The 21,985-nt window shown below is 54.8% G+C and overlaps 1 protein-coding gene across 1 annotated transcript; it reads right to left on the bottom strand.

Annotated features, from left to right (window-relative positions):
* Window positions 1–8,446: 8,446 nt before the first annotated feature.
* HRH2 (histamine receptor H2) lies at window positions 8,447–20,995 on the bottom strand. The gene is made up of 4 exons (XM_009091671.4): window positions 20,357–20,995; window positions 13,690–15,193; window positions 10,472–10,637; window positions 8,447–8,728 (listed from the first exon to the last, which is right to left on the bottom strand). The coding sequence occupies exons 2-3, from the start codon at window positions 14,808–14,810 to the stop codon at window positions 10,619–10,621; spliced, it is 1,140 nt and encodes a 379-aa protein (XP_009089919.2). The 5' UTR covers window positions 14,811–15,193; window positions 20,357–20,995; the 3' UTR covers window positions 8,447–8,728; window positions 10,472–10,618.
* Window positions 20,996–21,985: the final 990 nt, after the last annotated feature.

Raw genomic sequence — 21,985 nt, 5'->3', positions numbered from 1 at the left:
GGAGGTGGCTGTAAGCCTGCTGTGCCTGGGCTGATTTTCCATGTGTGTGGCCCCACTGGGCTTGGGTCCCTGGGCCAAGAGTAGTGCAGGGCTGGCACTACTCCTGCCCTAGGTGAGTTTATCTGCCCCCAGGTGCATGGCAGGCAGGGAGCTGGCAGGAGGCAGTGCCCTGTGCACTGGGGGTTGGACTGGTAACGAGGTGCTGGGGGCCAGAAAACTTCACGCCTTAAACATTCATCCCATTTGCCTTCTGGGGACGAGGGCTGGTGCCCCGTTTTAATCGAATCAACTCATGGCTTTAATGAGGTGAAGAGGAGAAGGCTCATTTGCTCAGCCAGGCAGGGAGAGCAGGCTGGGCACTGCAGGTCCAGGGCTTTGCAGACCCCCCCCAGGCTTGGCGAGTGTGTTCCCTCCTCATGTAGCATGGGCTGACTCGTGGCAGTGTCACCTTGGTCACGGGAAACTGGTAGGAACAGCAGGATCAGGCTCCCCTCCCTGCAGCTGCGCTTCCCCCTGTGCCCCAACACTGCAGAGGGGTTCAGGCTGGACACCCCTCTTCTGCTGTGCTCCCCAGAGATGGCTCTGTGGCAGCAGAGAGCTCAGGAAAGGCTGGGGTCCTCCTTCTCCGGCAGACTGGAGCTGGTCAGGGAGATTTGGCAGCCTCAGGAGGGGATGGAAAACACCTGGGGTCCAGCTGCTCCCTGAGATCCCTTCTGGCATCCCTGCAGCTGCAGTGGGAGGATGCTCCATGCCTTTCCCCATGCTCTCCAGGGCCAGCAGCTGCAATTGTCTCAGGCTTGACCATTGCCCTCTTCCTCCCCTCTCCTCCCATCCCTGAGAACGTGATTCCTCTTCCTGCACTTTGATCTCTCCAATTTTTAGCTCGTTCTGGCTGCTTTATAGGCACTAATCCCTCTGCAGGCACTGGGGAGAATCCACCTACACTCCATGCAGTCTTAAGTCTTATTGTGTAAACAAAATCTCAAACACGAAATCCCTAATCCTTAATGGTTGGAGCCTCGGATACCTGTTCCCCCGTGTCCTGCCCGATGGAGGCTGGAAGAGGGGGAAGGTCTCTGCCATGTTTGCTCCCATCCTCAACCTCAGCACAGATTAAACATTTGTACATGCTTTTAACCTTGGTTTTTTTTTTCCTTTCTTCCAGCCTGTTCACACTGGTGAGCCACCCTGGCCCCCTCCCTGCTCCACTGCATTTGTTCAGCTTAGGGGATCAAACTGGGTGACATTTGGAGTTGGGATATTTAAAATGCAAATTTCCCCTGGATAGATAAGTGGAATTTGCTCCCTCTTATGAAGGGAATCTCTGGGGAGAGCCGAGCACTACGGCCAGCCTGCTCTGAATGCGAAATGCAGCCAGGGGAATCCCTGCCCCCCCCCAGCCTGGCACTTGTGGGCAAACACTGGTGCAATACCCACCCTCACGGCCACAGAGAGATTTCCCCCAAACACAGTGAGAGGTAGGAGCTGCAGGGCCAGCCGAGAAACCTGTGGTGTTTCTGGATTACAGCCAGGGAGGGAGAGATCTCGGTGGCCGCTGGTGTAATCCCAGAATTGATGTTTTTTCCCTCTGCACCCAGGGTGCTGCTGATGTATTTGTCTCTCCCTCCCAGCTCGGAAATTAAAGCTTTCACCACTTTTCTTGCTGCAGAGGAACAAATGTGCATCTGAGAGGGAGATTTACACTTTGCTTTCCTTTCTGGAAATGGAGCGTGATTTTCCAGTGACTGCAGATGCTGGGCCTGTCCTGACGCCTTGAGAGGAGCTGCTGGGTGGGGAGAAGGAGCCCCCCCACCCATCCACCCTCCCTGCCTGCTTCAGCAAACCAGGTGGGTTTTACACCCCAGAGGCTATGGGTGAGAGGGCTGCAGTCCTGTGTTTCCCCCTCTGCACTCACATAACTCCTTGATCCCCCCTCTTTCCTCCCCCTTCCCGGAGCAGGCTCCAGGCTGGGCTGATTCACCTCCTGGCATGGCTGCACTCAGAACCTGCTAAACCCCACCAAGGGAGGAGTGCAGCATCTTTGGGGAAAAAAACACTCCATGTGCTGCCAACCCCATCCAGGAGGAGACTGCAGGCACCAGACTGCACATGGGGGGCAAGTGGGTGTGGAAATTACAGCAGGAGAGGAGCAACCCCGGGCTGGGGGGAGTTCACTTGGAGCCACTCATGTGCATCAGCTTCATCCCTGCCTGCCCTGCCTGCCCACAGTCTCCCACTCATGCAGCAACAACTTAAAGCAAAGGGAAAAACCATAAAGCAGAAGAAGTTCAGGCAGCTCTTTGAGCTGGTCCCGGGCTCCTGCAGTGGCTGGGGGCTCCCCACAAACTGTGATGCACTGAGGAATATCTGGAAGGTCATAAATACACCCTGGGAATGAAGGAAAGGGATTTGAATTTCAACTTTGATGCATAATGTGCTTTCTCTAAAAAAAACCCAGCCTTCTTGGCAGGGACCAGACAACTTCGCACTAAATCTCCTGCAGGAGCATGTTGCCAGTTGCAGAGATAAAACCTCAATGAAACACAATTAGTTTCCACTTGGATTAGCCAAACTCTTGTCTCTCCTGCCACCCAGACACCCCTGCAGCGGGATGGGGAGCGCTCAGTGCCAGCCCCCTGTGTCCCCAGCCCGGCTGGGAACGGGACGGCTCTGCCCCGGGGGGAGGATAACTCTCTTTTCACGGCTAAGGGGAACTGACAAGTGATGAATACACAGAGCCGGAGCGCTGCAGGGCAGCTCCTGCCATCTCACCGAGGACGGAGCTCATCACGGCCGGTTTGCTGCGGTTCTCTGAGGTTTGGAGGCTGGTGGGGAGCCTGGGGCAGGGTCTCCATTTTATCCCCTACGGTTCAGCCAGCTTGGGGCTGGGGCATGGCACTGCTGCCTCCTCACCCAGCTCAGTCCTGAAGGAGGGAGGACAGAGGGGACATACTGGTGGCAAAGGTTGCTGAGAGATTTTTTATTTAGGCAGGAATGTCTCGAATAGTGTATTTTTTTTTTTCTTAAGGTTTATAAGCTGGGAGGTTCTCTAGTCTTGGAGCTTTAGATTTAAGCATCACTCATGGTGGCAGTGTCTCACCCCTGTTTGCCCCTGACTCCTTGGTGTCACTCTGAGCTCAGGCATGTGTCAGGCTCACTTGTGCTGCAGGCACATTTTTGGAGCAGGCTCACGCCTTCAGGCTGGGTCACGGTGCTCCGGTGCCAGGCTGGCAGGAACAGATCATGGGGGAGGAAGGAAAAACAGCCGGGAGCCATCCCTGGGACAGGAGCACTCCCCCAGCCCTGCAGGTTCTGCCCTGCTGGAGGCAGCTGACAGAGGCACCAAGAGCTGCTGGCAGGGCTCTGAGGGGAAAACAGCCTGTTAATTAAGAGCTTAATTACCCAATAACGAATGGTGGCCTTAGCTCAGCCTCAAAGCAGGCCAAGCAAGTGAAGTGTCCCCGGGGAGGGCCAGAGGAGGTGAGCCGAGGGCAGGTTTTGCCTTCTGCTGTGTTTGGGAATATTTGTGATATCTGTACTTGGAGAGAACAGAATCCTGCAGCCCCCTCAGTATCTCTGTCCCTGCCGTCTCCAAGGTGCCATGGGAGGACAGGGGTGGGGATCACTTGTCCCTCCAGCAGTACCCCAGGCGAGGGGGGCACTGCGGGGTGCCCATTCCTGCTGGTGGAGGAGGGAGGGGAGTTTGCAAAGGGAGAAGAATTTCCTTGGCTTGGTGTGTTTTGCTGCAGAAAGGCGGTTTCAGCTCCAAGGGTAAGGGAAATGAAACAGAAAAATGCTTCCTATTAAGCAAAAGGGATGGAGAGCCCTGCATAGCAGTGCTGTCTGCAGGGGCTGCTCGCTCCGCAGCCGCAGCCAGCGCCCGCAGGGGGCCGGGCTAGGGCACAGGGACACGGGGACAGCCACTTCCAGCCCCACCTATGGCAGGCAGTGCCCGGGAGAGGGCAAGTGGGTGCTCTCCACACAGATCTCTGTGGTTCCCTGGGCAGGTCCCATGGGGAGACAGGGATGCCTCAGCCCGAGATTGGACTGAGATGGGTCTAAGGAGCTGCTGGAGGGTGTTTGGCCAATGCCCACAGCCCGTCCTGAGGGCCTCCTGACTGCTGGGACATGGGCAGTGCCAGCACATCCTCTTGCCCTGCCTGCAACCTCATGGATCCAGACAACAGCCCCAGCAGAGACCCCAAACCCAGCAGGCACCCCTTGCCCAGGGCACGGCTGCAGATCTTCATCAGGGATGTTCTTCCCCTTTGCTTTTAGATTTTTTTTAAAGCTGAACAGACCTAGTGGCTTTGTTGGAAGAACAACATTCATTCTGGAGCTTTCCCAAGTAATTCATCCTCTAATAAATTAATTATCAGGGGCTGTGTTTAATCAGCATCAGTCCCTGTGTGCCCGGGGTTGGAGGGCGTTGCTGCCTCTGCCTCCAGCGGCTCCGGGCTCCTGCCGGCAGGGAGGGGATCGGCTGCTGCCCGTGGGATGGGAACTGTGAGCAAGGAGAGCAGATCCATCCCTGACAGCTGTGCAAACACCCCCGGGGGAGCAGCACCTGCCAGCTACGCCCAGGCTGAGTGGAGGGACGGGGCAGCCCAGGTGCTGAGAGCGGCTCCAACACCCACAGAGAAGTCCCAGGGTGCTCATTGGGCTGGGAGCAGGAATACAGCTCTGGAAACAGAGCTCTGTGATCCCCATCCTGTACCAAGGACAGCTAACCTTGGAAACAGAGCTCTGTGACCCCCATCCTGCACCAAGGACAGCTAACCTTGGAAACAGAGCTCTGTGACCCCCCCATCCTGCACCAAGGACAGCTAACTTTGGAAACAGAGCTCTGTGACCCCCCCCATCCTGCACCAAGGACAGCTAACCTTGGAAACAGAACTCTGTGACCCCCCCATCCTGCACCAAGGACAGCTGACCCACACAGGTAGTGCCCACACGTGGGTGAGGCTGTGTGGCACACGGGAAGGAGGATGTGACAATGTCTGTTTGCTGGGGGACACGGGGACACCTGTCCCAGCAGAGTTGCCTCTGGCAGCTGTTTCCCTGACAAATGGTGTTTGGTTTGGTGGAGGAGCCTTAATGAAAGCGGTGGTGGCTGCAGGAGTGGGGAGGGGAGAGCCTGCCTGAACAACGCTCTGGGGAGGAAGGAGAAGGGAAGGACAGAAGGACAGAAGGACGTTGGACACGTCCCTTGGCGATGACCAGATGGCTCCTTGCAGGACCCACACCTCGCTGCCTGGCCAGGGGCACCCAGATCTCCATGGCCAGCTCTGCCTGGCGGGGTCCTGGGCCTCCAGGAGAAGGTGTGTTAGTGCTGGGGGTGCACTTTTTGGAGGTGGGGATGCTGAGGGGTTTTGGGGACCTCTGGGACTGTTGAACCGCAGAGGTCCCTCCATGTGGGGAAGTGTTTCTGTCATACTTGTGCCCTCTAGTGGCTTTGTCCTCTCTCTCTGGTCCCTTGGCCACCATCCCAGGGACACCACCATGCTCCTGGTCTCGTGGCCACCACCCTGCGGGGGCCGGGATCTGCCTGTGCCTCTGGCACTGCCAGCCTTGGCGTTCTTGGTGGTGGGGAAATGCTGGGCAGGAAGGGTTTAGCCGAGGCCAGGGAGGCACCTGATGATGCCTTCCCCATGGTCATCTCCTTCGTGCTGGAAGGGAGTGCTTGTCCTCGCTTTCAAGATGCTTCATCATGGAAATGTGATTTTTAGATTAGTGGGGAGGAAATGGGTTCCATAACCTTTCCAGAGGCATGATTTCCCAGCCAAAACTGTTGGGTGAGTGACCCCAAAATGTATTTTATTCCAGAAAATCCAATCTTGATATTTCTAACACAAAGTTTCTCATTTTCCACTGCTTGGGGCTGTTCTCTACCTTTCTGTTTCCTCTGTGTTTAATCACATGACAGCCTGAAAAAAAAACCCCAACACAGTTTTTTTCTCATTCTACTGATGTTTCTCTTTTATCTAAAAGAAATAAAACGCTCCTTTGCCTCCGGCCTGTGGCAACCACCACATCTCAGCTGTGCTCCTGGGGGACAGGATGCCTGGATGCCCTGCAGCTGCTCCTGCCTTCCCTGTGCCTCTCTCCCTCCCTCTGTCTCCTCTTTGCAGGTTTTTGGACCCTTCCCAGAGCTGTGGCAAGGACAGGAAAGGTGGTTTGGTGGGAGAAGCCCAGGCAGGCTCTGTGGGTCCCTGGGGTGGCTGCTGGAGCAAGGTGAGGATTGGGTGCCACATTTAGGGCAGTGGAGCTCCAGTGTGCCCTGCAGGGACAGGGGGATGGGGATGTCCCCGTGCACTTGGCAGCCAGCCCTGCCTGTGCTCGCTCCACTAGCAGGGGATATTTCCTATCTGTGAGAGCAGATGTTGGTTAGGAGCTTCCTAAGCAGTTTCTCTTCCCTCTCAGAATTGCTGCTTGGCGAGAGAATTAAATTCTCTTTTGTTGTCAGTTTAGAGGAGAACAAAACCAAATGTCACCTGGAGAAATTCTTGCTGCTGCACCCCCAGGGGATGGAACCAGGACCAGGATTAGCCCATCGCTGAGAAAGCCGATGGTCCCTGAGGGGATTAGACAGATGATCGATGCCGGGATTAGTTTGTGTGGTGGCTGCGGTGACAGCAGCGACCCAGAGCAGCAGCTCCACCCTGCCTGGGCTTGCACTGAGCCAACCCCACCCCAGCCCATCCCCGGGGTCTCTGGGGTGGTCCCTGAGCAGTATCAGCCCAGCGAGGAGGGGCTGGGGGCAGAGCTCCTGCAGCCAGCCCTGCCACAGATGTTCTGCATTTTGGATTTCTTCCCCTTCCAGCCTCGTTAGTATTGAAATTAAAAGCAAGTGTTTGTGAATTGGTAGCTGTTCTCCAAGACCCTAATTAGCAAATCTCTTCATCCCCTGGGGCTGCAATCTAATAATCAAAAAAAGAAAACCGAAAAAACCCAAAAAACCCAGCACCCAAACAAGCCCCAAACCTTGTTTGATGGATCGGGAGTGCTACTGGAACAGTAGGAGACGGCTCTTCCTGCTTAGTATGGTAATTAAACACTTCAATTGCAATTATTTTTGCAATTAGATAAGCCTCTAATTGTTATCATAGGTGGCAGGGGTTTGGGTGTGTGTTTGCCAGTTCCTCCCGGAGCTGGAGCGGAGCGCGGATGCTCCGGGCAGCCCCGGCCCGCTCCTGCCGGCTTTGTTTGGGGAGGAGAAGGGAAAAGCTCCCCGCTGCTCCTCTGCAGGGGCCCGACTCCTGCTGCTCTGCAAAGCTGCTGATCAGGCAATTTCTCCATCTGCTCTGGGGGCTCAGCCCGGGAGTTTTCATCGCTCCTCACCCCGAGGCCACAGGAGGGAGGACCTCGAGGGGACCTTGCCAGCCAGGGCATCACCGTGCTGGGGAGGTTTCCTTGCCTGGTGGGATCTGGCTGGATGCTGGGGGGGCACTGCAAGGCTCCCCCCTCTCGGCTCTCCTCGCTCTTTGGGAGCCAATTGCTCTCTGTAACCCCTAATCAATGGTGGAAGGGTGAAACCCGCGGAGGTGCCGGTGGCAGATGCTGGCACCCAGCGCTGGGGGGGCTCGGGGGGTGTCGAGGAGTTGGGGCAGTGATTGGGGTGCGCTGTGCCTGCTCGGGGAGCCCGGCCCCGCCGTGGGTGAGTGATGACAGTGGGTGATACCCACGGTGTGGCCGGAGCTCAGGGCTGCTCCGTGCCCGCAGCAAGCAGGGGGAGCTCCGAGAGGGCGATGCCGCCCCTGGGGGATGGCAAAGTGTCCCCTGCTCCATCAGCTCAGGGACCAGGGAGGGATCATCTGGTTGGTCCCACAGGGCAAGATGTGCTCTGGGGGGTGCCAGCCTTGCCCAGGGCAGCCGTGCCTGTGTTTTGGGTGTTTGTGCTGTGTGTCCAGGTTCTGTCCCAGCAGAGGGATGGGGATGGGACAGCAGCTCTTCCCAGGACAAAGCACACCCACAGAAATCAAGCATGTCATTTTCCTTCTGTCTTAAATAGATTTTTTTATACCACTGATGATTTCTGCACAGGCTCAAGGCAGAAACCTCCTCTTTGTGTTGAGCTTCTGGGGAGGGCAGAGCCTGGGGCAAACCCTGGCTGCTCAGTGCCTCCCCAGCAGGCTCCAGGGCTTCTCTTTGCCTTGCAGTAGGGCTGGGACAGGGGCTGTGGTGTAAGGACAGCCCCAGAGATGGGAAGCAGCCTTGCCCCAGCATGGATGCTGAGGGACTGGGATGTCCTGTACATAGACATCCACCACTCGTGGCTGCCAGCGTCCACCACACTGAGCCCTCCTGCCATGTCACCCCACCTTGCCCCTCTGAGGGGTGGGTACATCCCTAGGACACCAGGGAAGGTGGTGCCTGTGTTGTCTTTCTCCATCCTAGGCTGCTCTGCCTGGCACCAAGACCTCAACAGCAGCCCCTTCTCCTGCAGCCTGACCCACTGCCATGGCTCTGGAGAGGGCACTCCCAGCCCAGCCCTGCCCTGCCAAGGGCATGCACTGCTTCCTGACCCAGCTCCCAAGGCTTCTCTTCCTGCTGCTGTGGGGCTTGATGTTGAAAGTGTCCCTGCCCAGACAGGATGGGGAGATGTTCTTCTGCAGCTCCTCCGAGGGCTCTTCTAACCCAGCACCCTCCTGGGAAGAAACCTGGGTGGGCAGGGGCCTCTCCAGCAGTGTTTGGGGATGGAGTGATGCCACATGCCAGAGCAGGGATCCTGCAGGGGAACACAGAGGGTGATCAAGATGCAGATGGGTCCATTCCCCCTCTCCTGCTCCCCAGTGTAAGGGGTGCTGCATTCAGCACCTGCTGTGCCTGGGAGGGACTGTGATGTGATGCTGTGAGGGTGCTCGCAGCAGCCTCGACTAAATGCTGAGTGCTGGCATTTGGGCAGAGCTGAGCAGGTTTGAACCACCCCAAGACCCAATGCCCCTCTGAGCAATATCACTCTGCTTTGTGGCTTTCTCTGCCTGTTCTTCCTCTCTCTCAGGCCAGCTAGCAGCAGCAGGGCTGAGTTGTCAGAGTTGTAGCCTGACAAAAGTTGATGTCCTGGAGCTGGCACTGCTCTGCTCCTGGGTGCTGCTTCAGCCATGGCCCCTCTCCCTGCTCTGGGTCAGGGGAATATTTTAGTCAGGAGCTCTTTGGTTGGGTGTCCTGTATGAGGTGGTATTTCCTGTCCCCAACCCCATTGTGCAGAGAGGAAATCTGTGGTCACACCAGGACCTCAGATCTCCTGCAAACCTCTCCCCCAGACCTCTGCTTCATTCTGCTGATTAGATCAGCAGCCTCTCAGGGGATGGCTGGCATTTTGCTTTTACTTCACAGAAGCTACATGTGTCTTAGAACATATGCACAGAGACAGAAAGAATGAAGCAGAAGAGCTGGAATTGGCGTCTCCTCTGCCCCTGCTGCTGGGCAGTGACAGCAGCAGAGATGACTCTGCCTTGTGTCTGCACTGTGCCTGCCCTGGGGACCTTCACTTTGTGCTTTGTGGTTTCCAGACTGGAGGGCTCACTCTGCTCCTGCTGCAGGGCAGCAGTGATGCCTCCCCAAAGAACAGCATCTGCAGCCTCCAGTCCTCTGCTTCTCCTTCTGCTGATGGGCAATGGCATTTCCAGGGTGATTCACAGGGGGGACCTCTGAGGAGTGCAGGTTTATGGTGCACCCCTGGGTACAGGTCCCTGTACCCCAGCTCTCTCCCAGCTCTGTGTGTGGACATGCAGCACCAGCTCCTGTTATTGCTGTGACCTTGGCTGAGGTTAGAAGTGCTCAGGGTGCAGCAGGAACAAAGTGTGCCCAGCTTCCAGCACGTGGGTGACTATTTCCCCCCAGGGCACAGTCAATATGGAGAGCCCAGGTTATCATCATCCAGCACTGGAGGGGAGAGCACGTGGAGGTCAGGGTGACCTTGCCTGACTCTTCCTGAGAAGGGCTGCACAAAGTGGCTCTCTCGAGCTGAGAGGGATCCCCATGCATGGCAGTTGTGGCCTCCAGCCCAGCACCACTTGGAGAGAGCAGTAATGCCTGGTGCAGCATCAGCTCTTCACCTCGGGAGCCCTGCCAGCACCTCCGCCAAAGCTGCTGGCAATTTCTGTGGATGTAGGCTTGCATGAAAATGAAGTGTGCTGGAAATTCATGGTCTGAATGCAGCTGCCTCTGCAGTGCATGAGGAGCAGGCAGGATGCAGCATCTTTCAGGGTATCTCAGGCTGATTCTATAATCTCAAAACTCCAGGGCAGCCACAGAGGGGGGCCCGGCTCTGTGCACCTCCCTGGGCTTAAGACTTGGTTGGAGAGCAACCAGTGATGGATAAAAGAGTGAGGATGCATCTCTGATGGTATCACCCTTTGCACCAGGTACCATCAGGACAGGATGCACCAGGAAAACTGCAGTGGATACCACAGCAGGGAGAGCTGCCTCCTCCTTCATTTTCACCCAGCAGCCCTGGCCTTTTACTCACCCTGCAGCTCTTGCCTCTGCTGTGGAGTTTTGCGCTGAGGAGAGCTGAGTGTTGTCCTTTCAACCTCACAGGCAGGATTTTGGAGGAGGGCAGCCAGGAGTTGAAGGCTGGGAGATGTGGGTCCTAGGGCAGCGGGCTGGCTGAGACTCACAGGAAAGCTCCAGTGCTGGAAAGGTTGAATTGCACATGAAGAGGGAGAGAAAGAACAGTCCAGTCTGTCAGGGCCAGCCTGGTTGAGCCTGGCTTTGCTCTGTGGAACACCAGGCAGTGTCTGCCTGAGGCTGGCAGCTGGGGCAGGCGTGTTGTGACCAGGACAGGGACCCTTTCCAGTGGGAACTGGCTTCTCCTCTGCCCATATATTGTGGCCATGGTCCTGTCCCCTGCTGCTCTAAGCACAGATGCCATGCAAGAATGGGATCCACAGCCACTCATTCAGCTCCAAGGTTTTCTTGCCCAGCACATCCCTGTTAGTGCTGAATGCTCCCTCTCATGGGATTTTAATCTCTCTGGACATCAGGGTCTGCTCTCAGAGCCTACAGCCACGAGCAAGCCAAGCACCAGCTCTCTTCAGAGCCCTGCCCCACTGCACTGAAACAGGTTCCTGAGGTCCTCTGGTTTTCTTTACTGGTTTTGTGTGAGTTGCCTTCCTCTCTGATGCCTGGTGTGGAAATGGGAGTAGCTGTCTTCTCCTTGCATCTCTGCTTGGTCCTGTACTCTCAGCCTTACCTGGTCCTCACTCATGGAAGTGCCCTCAGCCCCCAGCTGCTGTGGAGGTCCTGCAGCTTTTGATTCCCTGCCCTACTCCTGGCTGAGGCTCTGAGTGACCCTTGAGACTGGCTGCACTTCTCCAGTATTTGCACTCTTGTTTGTTAGTCTTTTCCCTATGCCTCATAACTGAAAAGAACATTGTTATTAAGGGCAACAGTTCAAAATTCTGTTTTCCCTTGAACGATCCCACGGAGCTTCTCTGAGCAGAGCTCTTCTGAGCTCTGGGTGTTCTTATTTGGGGAGGTTATGAGTTTTTGGAATGATTTATGTTGGTCTTTTCCTGTTAACATGTTCAGGGCAGATGACTCTGAAGATTCTGCAGAGAGGAACCAGCTCGGTTTGTGCTGTGTGTGAAATTGGCTGACAAGTTTTTGGTGAACAGGTAAATCCTGTGCTCACCTGTCTTGTGTGGCATTAGTTGATCCTGATCATCTGCCAACAGCAGATCTTTGTGTATCTGACTATGGGAAAAAAGGGCTGGAAGGGGACACATGGACACATGTGATCATTGGTGCATGATTGCTGTGAGGTGAGAGGGCTACGAAGAGAAGGAGAGAAAGTAAAAGCAGGTGCTTGAGCAACTCTTATCTGATTGTGAGTGGAAACCACAGTGGTGAGATACTGTGTAGGATGGGGTGGAGCTCACTGAATTTAGAAAGGTCAGGAAACATCCCCTTGCTTGAGTGTTTCCTCTGGGGAACCAGGGGAAGAATCTTTTCTACCCGGAAAAGCTGAGAGGGTAAAAGCCAGGAAATCAGTGACCCTGCCCTCTGTCTGAGGAACAGAAACCCATTTTTCTTCCCCTTTAATCTCCCTCCAAGTCATTATTGTCCTTTTGTGGTAAGTCAGCATTTTGAGAATACACTGATATTTATATTCTGTTCTCTCTTGGCTGTGCAGAGAAATCCCAACAGCCTGTTCCCCCCTGAGCTCTCCTGGTTCAGCTGCAGAGCCTCAGTGCAGAGCTCCTGGTTTGCCCAGGGGCTGCACTTCTGTGTGAGTAAACAGGATAGCTCTTTGTCTCTGGATGTTTGCAGAAACACCCCCACCACCTTAGACACGTTTTCCATATGTTTTTATATACAACCTACAATTTGCCAAATGCTGTAACTTTGGGCTCCTCATTAATTCCTTGGAAATGGAAAAAGGCAGCCCCAGGACCTGCATTCTTATATTTGTTCCGGTTAATCCATCCCTCTGTATCTCTTTTTCTGCACCCCTCCCTTGGGTACAGTCACATTGGTGCCCTGGGGGAGGCACGATGCTGGATCAGCCTTTTGGGTGGTTCTGAACTTTGGTTCACCTCCCTGAGTTCTCCTTTTGGTGGCTTAAGACTCTTTCTGGGGCAGGATCAAGGGCACGTGCTGCGAGAGCGCACGAGCGCGGCTTCTCTGCTGGCACGCCGGGAACAGGGAATCAAAGGGCTCCTTATCTATGGATGGAAAGTTTCTGGGCTGCTTATCAGGCACTGCTTAGAGGTTAGATTATCTCAGGAGCAGCAGACTGACAGCCTGCCTCTCCGTTCTCCTTGTGCTTGTGAACACCTTGGAGTGAGGCAGTGAGAGGGCGGCACAGCCCTGTGGGGATGTGGGTGCCCAGGGAGGGGGCTGGGGAGACAGCTTAGCACAGAACTGGCCCACTTTGCTTCCAGCCTGCTCCCTCACCACATCCTTTTCTGGGGTTGACCCTCATAACACGCTTGGGGTGGCACTGAGGGAATTTTTTGCTCTAACATTACATGGGCACTTGTATTTCTAAAAACATCTGCCAACCTAATTTGGGCTACCCCTGTCCCTTTCCAGAGACGGGAATGAAACTTGCTGTTGGCTGAATTCACTGCTGATGCAAACTGGTGGCTGAAATGCTGAGGGTGCATGGCTCAGATGGGGAGGGAAGCGGCCGAGCTGGGAACCCAGATCTTGGCTCCTGCAGGTACTCCCAGCCTGGCTGCAGGTGCTCTGACTATGCCCCAGGACTAATTCCCATCTTCCCTTCAGTCACCTTTCCTGGCCCCTGAAGCTCTGCTCTGTGCCCAGAATTTGCTGTCTGTTCCTCACAGGGACACGGCTGATTTTGGGGAGCAGTCCCAGCTAAGAGCTTCACCCCGTTCTGTACAGCAAATTCTGATGGCAACTGTCCCCATTACCCAGCAAAGCCAGGGGACATTTTGTGCTCCCTGTGAACGGTGGCAATTCCAGGGGAGGCCCAGCCATGTGGGAAGCTGGAGTACCTGGAGTTGTGCTGCCAGCATGGAGGGGATGCCAGCTGGGTTCTTACGGGTGGTGGGGAATTTCTGAGTGGCTGAACTTAGGAGTTGCCTGTGCAAGGATCTCCAGCTGGGGCATCAGTTTGCTGCTTAAAAGTCCATGGACAATGTGGGGTCCTCACCTCTGCCCTTCTTGCTGGGGACAGACCTACCATCAAAGTCCTGAGTGCAGGAAGGTTCTTACCTCTTGAGGGCTCCATCAGTGAGCAGAGTCCCCTTCTCGTTCCTCACCTCCAGCTTCAAGGGTTTACCCTCCTGCCTGCCCTGGCCCTGCCTGCCCCTGGGCTGGGCCTTCTGCAGGGGAGGTAGGTGGGAGTTCCTGGGGTGTCCCGTCCTCCAGCAGCACAGCAAGTGCTGGTATGCCACTCGGAAATCCTTGTTGAGTGTCCCGTAGAGGATGGGGTTCAGGGCTGAGTTGGCATAGCCCAGCCAGAGCACAATGGACATGGGGGTGCCTTTGACCTTGCTGTCCCCCCACACGCCCCGGTAGGTGAACAGGGTGAAGTAGGGGAACCAGCACACGATGAAGGCTCCCAGCACCACTGCCAGCGTCACGGTGGCTTTGTGCTCCTTCACCATGGGGGGCACGGGCGCGTTACCCCACGTGTGGTTTATCCTCTTGGCTTGCTCCCTGGCTATCCTGAGTATCCGGTAGTAGGTGATGCACATGATGACCAAAGGGATGTAGAAGGTGAGCAAGCTGTCCACTAACCCGTACACGAGGTTCACTGCCAGCGTGCACTCCTTGCTGCAGGTGGGGCCTGTGTTTTGCACTGCTGTGCCCTTGGTGTTCCAGCCCAGGTGGATGGGTAGGAAGGAGACCATCAGTGAAACGGTCCAAATGACAGCCAAGCCCATGGCCACCCGGGAGGGAGTGACCACCTGGCAGTAGCGCAGCGGGGTGGTGACAGCAAAGTAGCGGTCCAGGCTGATCATGAGGAGGTTGAGGATGGAGGCCGTGCACAGCATGACGTCCAGGCTGGTGTAGATGTTGCACAAAATGCTGCCAAATGGCCACTCCTTGGTGAGCTCATAGAAAGCAGAGAATGGCAGCACCAGCAGCCCCAGCAGCAGGTCTGTGATGGCCAAGGAGACGATGATGCGGTTTGTCAAGCTCCGCAGCCGGCGGTCCAGGGTGACGGCCAGGCAGACGATGATGTTACCACAGAGAGTGATCACGATGAGGACGACCAGAAAGAACCCGACCAGCACCTGCTGGGGGAGGTCCATGCTTTTTTGAGAGCTTGTGTGGTTGTAACATGGATCCATGGTGTCACTGCAAGGATGGAGCAGTCCTGCTCTCATCAGCTCCAAAGCTGCTTGGAGTGAGCCTGGACCAGGCAGGCCTAGAGCCCTTCCCAAAGAGACCCTTGTTCTACAGGGACCTTGGAGAACATTGCAGAGTCACTTTACACCTTCAGCCTTGTGTGCTGAGAATGACATGGTCTAGGAAAGATGCAACTCATTTGTGCCTGCTGGTCCCCTCTGGGAGCTCAGTGCTGGACCGATGCCCTGTGGCAGCTGCTGGTGGATCTCAACTGCTTCTTTTCCCTTCTTGCCTTCTCCTTTCCTCTGAGTGACCATTGGGTCAGATCCTGTGGGCTCTCATGCCCTCTGCATGTTTGGTTGGTGACAGTGGTCAGCAGTGCTCCAGCAGGGACAGAGCTTTGCTACCTCTCAAGGACAACCTGCAAAAGAAAGTGTCTGGTGAGGCCCTGGCACAGATTGTCCAGACAAGCTGTGGCTGCCCCATCCCTGGAAATGTTCATGTCTAGGCTGGATAAGGCTCTGAGCAACCTGGTGTTGCAGAAGGTGTCCCTGTCCCTGGCAGAGAGGTGGAATGAAATCTGTAAGAAGCCTTCCAAACCATTCTGTGAGTCTATAAAAGCATCAAGTCAGAGCTGCAGTGGGCAAAGACTCTCTGAGCTTCCCCTCACACCCCTCCAGAAGCAGGGTGTCTGTACCTCCTGGCTGCTGCAGCCCACTTAAACCCAAATTGGAAAGTCCTTTGGCACCCAGGTACCTGCCAGCTGGGCTCTCCTAGCACTAGGGGTGCCCATGTAATGGAGGGATGTTGAAAGAAGGGCAGAGATTTTAAAATTGTCATGTTCCTATAGGCTTACAATAAACGTGAGAACGAGGAGGATATGAGGAAACAATTTTCCTGAGATAGCAGTTCTTATGCAATTCAGCAAAATTAGTCATGACTACGTAATTTCTGAATCTTGGCTGTGGCTGCCGATCTCATTAAACTTTGTCCTTGTGTCTGTGCTTTGCAGCAGCCATCCTGCCATCACAAATCACAGCAGCTCCTGTGGCCTGTATGGGAAATCCCCACTCTGCCCTGGCTTCTGGGAGGGAAGAAGAATATCCCTTGCAGACTGACTTTTTCTGGCTGATTTCTGTCTGGATGCAAATAACAAAATGCCACATGTTGCCAGGGAAGAAACAACAGAGCAAACCACTCTAACTTACAAATGAGCTGCTGGATATGGTGATCTCCAAGACCCTGCCACTACTAGATTCAAAGGGACCTTGGGTCCTTGATTGGAAGCAATATCCCTGTTGGGAAGATACCTAAAGGGGAATTGAGGTAGTGCAAGGACAAGAAAGAGGGCTGGGGATGGCTGAGGAGGTCGACTAACTTGCTGAACCTCATGGATCTGCCTGTATCCAAGCTGTGGTCTCCCAGATGATTTGAGGGGTCTTCCTGTCCTCCTCAATGCGCTGGTCCCTGTGGGTGGTGCAGGACCCAGCTCTGCAGGCTCCCTGCAACCCCTGGAGCAGCAGTGAAGCCTCCCTGGTGGTGCAGGATTGTGCAGGAAGGCAGAGCTGATTCTCTGCAGAGTGCAACAGGCTGCAGAGATGGAGCAATCAGAAGAAACTCCAGGAAAGGAAAAGATCCAGCCTTGTCAGAGGACAAAGGTGAGATTTTAAACTCCCCCTGCATCAACAAGATAACACCTGTGGTGCAGGTTGAAATATTCTTCAGATGATTTATGTCTTTGATGGAAGTCTAAAGGCACGGTGGCCATGGGAGGGAGTATACCAGGGAGACTGCATGAGTAAACAGCCACTGATTGCCAGGAGCCATACAGGGGAGAGATTGGGACTGGACCACTGAGATTAGAGGCGATTCCCACAGCCCTGCTGCTTCTAAAGGCATGGAAAGCAAACAACAAACCGTGAACCAGCCCATGGGAAGCCTTTTGCTGAGCAGAGCAAACTCACTGGCAGACAGGAACCCTCTGAGTTTGGGTGCTGGGACTGAGGCTGTTGGAGAGGGATGCGATGCTTTCAGCCACGGCAGCAGCAGCGTGTGGAGCAGTTCCTCACCTCCAGCTGCAGCACAGGCTCTTGCCATGGAAGGCTCTTTGTTCACTCACAAAAGGAGTGTGGAACAAGCTGAGCGCTGCCTGCCCACTGACGGCAGCGAGGAGAACAGGTTGTTCCCACAGAAGGGTATTTCCAAGTGAAAGGGATGTGTTTTCATTGCTCCCAACATGTGGAAATGGCAGATTAAATTATAGGGGGAGTAGCACACTTAGAAAATGCTGTGGGTGGATGGCAGCCTCCTACGTGGCTGCTTCACCACACACCAACATCCTGCTCCTGCCTCTGGCTCTCGCAGCTCACGTGGGCTCTGCTGGTGGGACCTAGCTCTGGGCACTCTGGCTCATTCAGCTCCTGCCACGGTGCCAGGGCAGCTCCCGGTGCAGCCCTGCCCTGCTGATGTGCCCAGAAGGGGTTTTACTTCTTATTGCTTTTTCAGATTAGCTCAGGGCAAGGAATGGCCACTTTCAGGGGGACAGAGGTGTCCTCATCCCCGCAGAGGAGCTCAGGTAGTGCTGGGGACTCCGTGGCTCAATGTGGGCTGCAGGGCTCAGCTGCCTGCAAACCCTTGGGATGTTCCTCCATGGAATGGGGCAGGACCTGCCTCCTGTCAGCTCAGATGGGTGATGCTGCAACCCTGACTGTGGTGGAGGTGCAGGACACCTTCTCATATCCCCCAGCCAAATGGTCTCATGGAAACACCCCCCCAGGTGAGCACTGCCTCTGGACATGGTTTTGCAGGAAAAGTAGGCTGGAGGGTGGTACAGCTCACTGCCAGCAGGACACAGACCCTGGGATGATGCATCCAGCTCAGAGCTCTCTCCTGGAGCATTGGCTCTCTGTGACTCCACATGTTATCCTGGCTTTGTGCCCAGGTCACTCACAGCCACCTTCAATACCCGTGTCCTCTGCTCCTGTTGTGTTTTGGCAGAGTGAGTTGATTTCCTCCTCGATGTACGAGTGGAGCAGCTGTTTCCCATGGCAGTCTTTCCAGCAACAGCCGGAATAAATGATACCTTTCCAGCCCTGTCCCATCAGGCAGCTTTTACATTTACCTAATTATCCTCATTATCACAGCCTGGACCTGTTTGTGGTTCAAAATCACCCTCCTGACATTGAAGGAACCAGAGCAGGGCGCTGCTTCTGGGTCATCTTTCTCATGCCTTTTCCGTGGCACCAGTGTTCTGATTGACACTATCTCTACTGTGAAGAATTCTCAGGTTGCATTTGCTGTTGCACTCATCCTGGGCTTCCCCAAAAGTCTGATATTTTTCCTGTGCGGTTTTCAGCTGCTTAGAGTAGCAATTTTTGCTTTTTGCTAAGCACGTGAGCCTGTGCCAGCCTGGTGTGTTTCTGTTAATCTTCAAATCCTCTGGTTCTTCTCCTCTAGTACTTAATCCCTTGTCCAGTGTAGAACTTTTCCCAAGTTTCTCACCAGTACATTTCTCTTAAAGAAGCCCTAATTTTCTGAGCCAAGATCACTAATGAAAACCATTAAATAAAATTTACCTCTAGGCTGATCTTTAAGGAACTCTGTTAATAGCCTTCTCTGGTGCATTAATGATCTTTCCTTTGTAATATCCTGTCGTCTCCCCATTATCCTCTTCACAATTCTCATAGTAATTTCTGCTTTCTCTTGCCTGAACAGATATTTTCTGCTCTGTTGCAGTCCATGTTGCATTTGATCTGCTGTTCTCCTCTTTAAAGTGGCATTTATCTCCTCTGGGGAGGGGGCTGTGATTTACTAATGGGAAATCTCTTGCATTTTACTTTTTTATTTCCCCTCCCTACCTCTCAGCATCCTTTACTCCAGCATCATTAATTCCAGCACTTGGTGCACTTTTGCAGTAAGATTAATGGGATGCAGTGCTGGCTCTGGCAGGGAATGCATTGGCTGCTCTCCCTTCCTGTGCTTCTACTTCTGGCACAACAGGTTTGTTTTGAACCTGTTAAAAGCCCGGGTACATCAGCACCATGAGCAGACGCATGAGCAGAGAGGAGCACTCAGGAGGTGCCTGAAAGTGGCAGCCTCTCTTTGGGAAGTATTTCCCACTTCTGGAAAGGACACAGGTGCCTGGGGGCTCAGGAGAAGCACCACATGAAGCCTTTTAGCTCTGTCCTAGGGATAGGAGGGTTGTGTCCTTGCAGACCTGAAATGTTCTTCTGCCTCCCATGATAGCTTCTTTCCGAGAACAGAGCAGGCAGAAAAGTGCTTTGCACTTGGGAGCAAAGTGCATTCCCCTGGCCATGCAGAGCTCACAGCAGAGCATCATGGCTTTTTCTAGAATTATATTCAACTCCTTCCTGAGATTAAACATCTGGGCATGCTGGGAGAGGTATTTCAGCCAAGAGATGGGAAGGAGTGTGGGGGATTCTTCTGGTCTGAGACAGGATGCCTGAGGTTTGATGGTGGGAATTGCAAAACTCACAAGCTGGGAATGAGCTTTTTGATCTCCTGCCAGGCCCATAAGCCTGATTCACAATGGGACAAAAGCAAATTTGTCACAGGTAGGACTTGAAGGCAATGTGGGAGAGGACAAATGTGAGGGGATGCTGTTGTCCTGCCTGGCTGCATCCCCAGATGCTTCTGTCCCTGTTCTTTGGACTTCTCCAGAGTTTGGTGCTTTCTCTGCCCTATCCCAGTGTGATGTCTGATACAAAGCAGCAATTATTGCCTCTGGCATGAGCAGAGGGGTTGGGGAAGGCAGGACAAAATTCCCATCACTGCCACCAGCCCTCTGTCATGCTTCCCCAGGAGGAAAGGGGCTCTGTGGGTAAGAAGCTGTTTCAGGACCCTTGAAATCAGGAAATGTGAAGAGGAATGTGGAAATGCACAGAGCAGTCAGCATTTTGAAAGTTTGCTTGGCAGACAGTGTCCAGGAAAGGTGAAACTGAAAACAGAGGAGATGGGCTCAAGGGTGTGCTTGGAGCTGCCTGAGTTTGTGGGATTCAGCCTCCTGCTGAAGCTGATTCCGGACAGGGACAGAGAGCACTCTGCAGCCCTGGGACTGCTCTCCCCTCCTGTGCTACAGCCCAGCCTTGGGGTGTCCTGCCCCACAGATCTGACCATGCTCTGGGATGGGGCAGCAGCAGATCCCCCCAGAGTGTGCAGGGCTGGATGGAAGGGCTGGAGTGCCCAGGGAAAAGGCTCGGGCAGGTCAGTGTGAGAAGTCAGCAGCAGCCCCCGTGGGGAGGCTGCTCGGGCAGAGAGGCTGCACACCACAGATGTGCAGGGCTCTGCCTCTGCCCTGGGCACGCTGCACCCATGTCCTTCCCCTGATGTTCTCGGATCCAGCTGTCCCCACCAGCAACAGCCAAAAAAGTCCCCAAACTGGCATCCACTCAGCCGCCACAGGATGCTGATGGCACCAGCATCTGACGAGTGACACCCTCTCACCTGACCCAGCTGTCCCAATGCAGGATCCCACTCAGCAGGGACCCACCAACCCTCCTGAATCTCACCTAAAAAGTATTTTAGCAGCGTAACAACTCAGCAAGAAGTAAGGCAAAAACATTACCTGGGAAGGGTGCTGCTTTCTCAGAGCCCCTGGGCGTGTGGGAGGTTTCAGTGGCTGCACCGACTCCAACTTTGCCCCGGTGCCGCGGCTGGGTCGCGAAGGCGGCGGCGTGTGCGGCGAGCGGCGCTGCCTCGCTCCTCTCCGCTGCTCTCCTCCTCCCTCCCTCGCTCGCTCCCTCCTCTCGAACCAGCCTCTCTCCCTGCTCTCGTACCAACCCCGGGCAGCGGTGACTGCAACATGAGTCAGACCTGAAGTGGGTGGGATCAGAGCTGCGAACTCAGACCCCGAGGTTATCATCCGGCAAATTTGAAATGCTGAAAGCGAGCCCAGCTCCGAGAGCACAGCGTGTCGGGCTCCGCCGAGCCGTGCCTGGCACGGAGAGAGGGGTGGGATGCCTGCTGCCTCCTGCTGCTGCTTTCTTGAGTGATACCATCACCTTCCTCACTCTCCTGAAGTTTCAGGGTCCTTGCTGCTGGTTTTCCATGTGCTAAGGTTCCTTCACTCCCTCCTGGCTCTCTTCTGCAGGCACACACTTGCCTGCTGTCGGGAGCCCTGATGCTGTCACTCATCTCCAATTTTTGGCTTTGCAATTCATGTGAGTCCCCTGAGAGCAAGCACAGCTGAGCCTGGAGTGGGATATCAGAGGTGGCCCAGGGAGGATGGTGACTCTTGTGTTGAACTGGGGACAGATAAGGATGAAGGTGGGGTGACTGTAAAATGGGAGGAGGGAGCTGGAGCCCAGCCAGCTCTGGGGAGCAGATGTGCTCCTTGTGCAAGGGGATGTGGCAGGAAAAGCCTCCACTGTTTCATCTTTCCCTCGAGCTGCACTCACCTCCCCTGAAAGTTGCCTCCTTTGCGTGCATTAGCAGGGAGGAACCACAGAATGACAAACAGGCAGTGACAGCCTTTCGTGTCTCTCAAATCTTTCATCTGCGGGTCTCAAAGCACTATGCAAAAATCAGCTGCTGGGCCAGCTGTGCAAGGAGCTGTCTCCCCTTTTAGCTGTTCCTCCTTAGCAGAGATGATCCCAGGCTGGCAGCAGAACTCCAGCGAAGCTTGGCCACCCCCTGGCTCTGCAGGGCTGGGGAGAGCAGCCTAGGGAGTCCTCTGAGGGAGGTGCTTCAGTTCCCACCAGCTGCTTCCAAGTTCCCCATGCAAATAGCCAGGAATGGGCTTATTACAGTCTGGATATGGCCCTGGGCACACTCCCTGCTGCTCCCCCCGCCGGGCTGAGCTCCCCAATGCCCAGCAGTGGGAATGGAGAGCACAGCCCAGCCTCCCTCTCTGCCAAACGGGGATACCGGCGGCACTGGCACACAGACCAAAATGCCTTTGATCTGTTTATCTCTGCAGACCAAAGCACAAATCTATCTTTAATAAGCTTATGATCTGCTGGAACCAGAGAGTTTTCCTGCTGATCAGCAGCCCTGTGATGTGTCTGGGGTAGCTGAGCCATGGACTGGCTGCCAGATGCTTCTCCAGTGGCTGGGGTGTGCAGAGTGTGGATGGGGAGGGATCCCTCCTCACAAACAAGATTTAAATCTGCTCAGGAATGTCTGTGTCAGCTGAAATCTCTGGGGTGTTGATTTTTTACAGGGTGCCTCACTTGGCTCTGCTCTACGAGGGATC

This window comes from Serinus canaria, chromosome 13 (genome assembly GCF_022539315.1).
Source record: "Serinus canaria isolate serCan28SL12 chromosome 13, serCan2020, whole genome shotgun sequence".
In the NCBI taxonomy this organism is placed as follows: domain Eukaryota; kingdom Metazoa; phylum Chordata; class Aves; order Passeriformes; family Fringillidae; genus Serinus; species Serinus canaria.
The sequence above is the reverse complement of the archived record's forward strand: the minus strand, read 5'-3'. Positions and strand labels throughout refer to the sequence as shown.

Bases quoted from the DNA above. Each gene is read 5' to 3' on its own strand.
- HRH2 (XM_009091671.4), bottom strand. From the start codon at position 14,810: ATGAGAGCAGGACTGCTCCATCCTTGCAGTGACACCATGGATCCATGT.